Source organism: Echinops telfairi, unplaced genomic scaffold (assembly GCF_000313985.2).
Source record: "Echinops telfairi isolate 266 unplaced genomic scaffold, ASM31398v2 ScPeMD7_7469;HRSCAF=8507_1, whole genome shotgun sequence".
NCBI lineage: Eukaryota > Metazoa > Chordata > Mammalia > Afrosoricida > Tenrecidae > Echinops > Echinops telfairi.
Window position 1 is genome coordinate 19,951,635 of NW_022111373.1, and position 4,908 is coordinate 19,956,542.

Sequence of the window (4,908 nt, forward strand, 5' to 3'; positions counted from 1 at the left end):
ACAGAGGAGGGCAGTGGCCCGGGGTTTTCAGGACTCAAAATCGTTCTCACTCACTGCCACGGAGTCCATGCTTAGGAGAGGAGAAAGCCTCATCTTTCTCTAATGGAGTGGTTGGTGGGCTTGAACGGAAGCTCAATTTATACTGAGCTATGCCAAGAACTCCTGATGCCAATGTTTAATGAGAGTAAACAATGAGAATTCAAACCTTTCAGAGTGGCGAAGGTTGGTCTCTTGGTTTTCTTTTCTAAGAAACGTTCTTCATTAGACGTGCTGAACTCTGGCTATACAAGTCCCTTTGGTGACATAAAAGATGCCAGCCTTTATAAGATGTTGACAGATGCCGTGATCTTTTTTTTTACAGTGGTGCTGTTTCCTGCCCTGCTGTGTGTGATTGGGCATGCGGATAGAGCTCTGCTCATTTCACTGGCCCAAAGGGAGGGCGCTGGGCAGGGGACCCAAGCTCTGCTTCCTAAGAGGAAACACAGATTTTCTTTTTCTTTGACATGTTAATATGTCTTGATTTCTGTATAGAAATAAACCTTTTTTACTCCTCCCCATTTAAAAATTAAAAATGTTGTCTGAGTAACATGATTTCCACTATCATGTTTCTCTTAGGAGAATTTGGACAGGAAAGACATGGACGGTTTAAGGGTCAGTTTTTTTTTTCCAGTGTCCTAGTGAGACTATTAAACCCAGAATGTCTGGCCTGCAGTCTGGCTGATCAGAGTCTGCCCAACGTTCCTGTGTCACCTATTGAATCTTTGCTCTCTAGACTTGCTTCAGATGCATCTGAACCTAAATGCTCATTTCATGAAGCCAGGGCGTTGTCAGTGCTTTCCTGGCCGAAGCAGCATCTTTTTCTTTCAAACTCTTAAAATCTTCTCCACTATATTTACTTTAGAACTCAGTGTCTGGCCATTACATTTTTGTAGCATGTCTTTCATTTCAAATCAAAACACAGTCGAAGACAACACTGAGCCCTTCCGGGGGCTGAGAGCACTTTCCGTCGGCCCTCCCTTCGAAGATTAAGCCCCAAAGGCTGGATCAGTTGATTCTAGTGCCACCTTGATTTCAGTGTCAAGCAGAAAATATGAATCTACATTTCACACGTGTTTATCCCCTCTTCTGTCCTATAATCTCAGGCAATAGCACAGAGCATCAAGCATGAGGACTAGGGAATGGCAGAGGAAACCTGGGGTTCAAAGCCGAGCCAGGCCACTCATCTGACGGGCCCACCATGTGAGAAAGGCAGAGCCACAAGATCAACCCACGGGGCCCCACAAGAACTGTGAGCTGCTGGCTGGAATTATTAGCTGTATTGCTCTGTAAATTGGTTGGGAGGTCCCTCCCCCACCCAGCTGGATATGTCTGTAGGCAAACCATTCAACCAGTTGCCATTGAGTCATTTTGCATGTAGGGTGACCCACGTGTGCGAGAGTCTAACTATACTGGGCAGGGTGTTTATGGGCGATTGTTGTCAGGTACCAGTCAGACGGTTCAGACTCAGAGCATCCCTATGTGCAACACTGCCTGGGCTCTACCCCATCCTCACCATTGTTCTTAGGTGTGAGCCCATTGTTGCAACCACTGTGTCAATCCATCTTGTTGAGGGCTTTCCTAGTTTTCGCTGCCCCTCCACTTTACCAAGTGTGATGTCCTTCTCCAGGGAGGAGTCTCAGCCTGATAACATGTGAGTTTGTGGACAGAGATCGCCAGGCTGATCTCAGACGACATCTCCGTGTGGATTGAACTTACAACCTTTTAGTTAGCAGCGGAGTATATTACTGGTCTACACTACCAGTGACTCTGTATGTAGACCAGTCTCCCATTTTCTGGATTTCTCCAGGAGGTAAGTCTCCTGCCTGAAACTAATGCATTGTCCATAAACAGAGCCAACTTGGAACTCAGGTTTCCTGTGTGCTAGTCCAGGGCTCACTATGAAAAAGAGATAGCATGGGATCATAGGGGTAATGAGCCAACTTGCACTAAAATAAAATCCTTCTATATATTACTGTTTCCTTGAACACAGGCCTTAACCTTGCTGAAGTCTAATTTTTTTGAGTCTGTAAAAATTGAGTGTAGCAATACATGGTCTATAAGAGACACTGAAATATCAGCACTTTATTCTAAACCTGGAATCTCATTAAGCTTGCAAGATTAGCTGCTAATTCAGTAGTTCAGTGTATTTGCCTACTAGGATTCAGAGTGGCCTACGTTTGCATGCAGAATCATGGCTAACCATTGCTAATAGCATACAGGGTTCCCTCCTACTGGTAAGAATACATTCTACTTTCAAACTAAAACTTGACAGACCTCTTATAGGTCATGCCAGCACTTTGAAGATAAAACTCTTGAAGTTTCAACAGAAGTATATTTTCACATGATTGGAAGCAACCTTCTGGAACTCACTGTTACACGGGTTGAAGGAGCTGCCTCAACAGTAGGACTGCTATGAACTCTGGCTCCACACTGTCTCCAAAAGGGATTAGACAGGCCTCATAATGTGTTAGAGGCAAAGAAAGTGACCTAAGGAGGGACTAAATCCTTCCTTGTCATTAGCATTTCCCATGGCAATGCTGCAATTTGAGAAGGCAGAAGGAATTGCCTTACTTTATATACTTGTCTGGTTCTTTAGCACTTCATGAAAACCAGAATGTTTTATTTGACCCCAATGGGGAAACAGCTAAACTGGGCAGTTTATTCCCGAAATAAAATATAAGCTATCAAAATACTCTCAAAGTCCCTTAGAAATCAGAACACAAATTTATTAGAAAGTAGGTGCCTCAAGATTATAGGTAGCTGTTAACACTGTTTTATTTCCTTTATACAAAAAGTAGAAATGACAGAAAAAACACTCTTGACAGAAAACAACATCACTGACTTGGTCTCATTGAGGAACATCGCCAAAATTGCCAATATTTTGGGGAAAGGGAAGTTCAACCAATATTCGACAATACTCATGCAACTGATAAAATACAAATGGGCATTAGTGGTTGTGAACGTTCTGTGAGTCAGCTGTATAGTGAAATCTTTAAAAACATATATTTGTCCAATCATGCTTTCAAACAACATCTCTTTTAAAAACAAGTTATATACACTGGTATCACCGAAAATGTGGTTTTTAACATTGTCTACTATGCTAAATTTAAGGCATCCTGATATTCTCCTCTTCTGCTGGTGAGGCTTTGTTCCCATGGTTCTTTTTCATGAACTGCAGTCCAAGACACTCCCGCTAAGCTCCAAAGGGCAGCAGTGAAAGATAATAGACAATCATTTACAAGAAGATCCCTCTGCTTCTGGCTCAGCAATAGGCTTCGCGCTGCAGGACTTCTTCGCTTTTCTATTGATGTCGTTATGCCTAGGAAGAGCAACCACAGGCCCAAATTAGATACAACTCTGGTCAGGTTACAAGACAGCACCACTAAAGAGCACATCAAACATGGACACTATCCTCATGCAAACCACAATAAAGTATGCTTAGTCCATCAGGCAAATTCTTTTCTCTTCATATAAACCACTTAAAAAATAAAAATAATGATCATGTAATAACACTTATCAAATGAGTACTTCTTAGTTAGACTCTGGAAGAAATTTCCCAGTCTGATTGCTTGAAGTCCACACATTTTTAACATTAAGCAAAATTTATCAGAGCCAGACTAGATGGAATGTATAGCTGAGTGATAGCAAGAGATATGTAAGTTGTATTTACATGGATTTAGTGGTAAAATCCATGTACAGAATCCATGTAGCTACAGTGGTGAAACTTTTTATTGCTCAATGAACTTGAGTCTTAAAAGCTTAAGACATGATTGAAATATGCAACGATATGTTATATGTATAAAATCCCAGCTAATAATAAAAAAATTAAAGAAGAATGCTTTAGTGTGTGATTACCGACTAGAAGACAATGAGTAGATAAATTAATAAGAATCTTGGCAAACAAATGTTTTTCCCTTAATAGTTGCTATCTATGAAAAGGAGTACAAAACTCATCTTAGAATAATTTATCTTCTTAAAAAGAAGATTCCTCTGGGCCAGTACATTTCTTTTCATGAGATATTAGTTTAACTTTGTAGACAAAATTGTCCCAAGAGGTCTATCCATTAAAAATAAGTAAGCTTAATACTAAATTCTTTCTTGGTATAACACTAGAGAAAACCAAAATGGTTTCTGGTCATGGCACTCACTAATAAAAGGACACATCCAGATGGAGGAGAATCCGAGTGTGGTTTCATACCTTCCACAGCATGTGTGAGTGCGAGTGCAAGCGCGTGTGTAATAAATCTCATGTAGTTTATTTCTGTTTATCAAGTATTTGATCATCCTCACTGTCTGAATGATGTCATTCGTTCTTGTTTCTATTTGTCCTTCTGAATTGACCTTTAGAATACTGTCCACAGGAAAGAAAGGGATAGGGCAGAGAGTAAGACACAGAAAAACTTGGTTGGTCTAAAGACATTCTAGGGACTTCCAATGAAACACAGTGGATTGAATACACAACACATTTCACACCTCTCTGAAAAACAGCACTAAAATGAAAGTAAAGGCATAAAGCACAAACTTACATAAATAATGGAAACGGGAGAGGAACTGACAAAGGATGAAATGCTAATAATATTTCAGGAACTGGAAGGTGAATAGACAAATGGAACTGATTTAGGAGAGCAGAAACAAGCAGAAACCTAAGCCTGCTGTCAGGGGACCTAACACACTGATCTGCACTGTTGGACCTGTGAATCAGAAGTACTGTGTACTTTTGAGGGTAACAGTGGGTGCTGGGTGCATGCTGAACTTACCCTGTTTTCCCGAAAGTAAGGCATCCCCCGAAAATAAGACCTACTTACAGTTTTGTCTCTTGCTGAAAAATAAGGCATCCCCCCCGAAAATAAGACCTCCCTGAAAATAAGG

General features: G+C 40.9%; 1 protein-coding gene across 1 annotated transcript in view; it reads right to left on the reverse strand.

Annotated features, from left to right (window-relative positions):
- Positions 1-2,744: 2,744 nt before the first annotated feature.
- The window catches only part of LOC101643974 (synuclein alpha interacting protein), a 111,542-nt gene continuing 109,378 nt past the window's right edge, over positions 2,745-4,908 (reverse strand). The window contains exon 10 of the mRNA XM_004696966.2: positions 2,745-3,358. Coding sequence (XP_004697023.2) covers positions 3,353-3,358 — 6 coding nt within the window. The 3' untranslated portion in view covers positions 2,745-3,352. The remainder of the gene's footprint in view (positions 3,359-4,908) is intronic.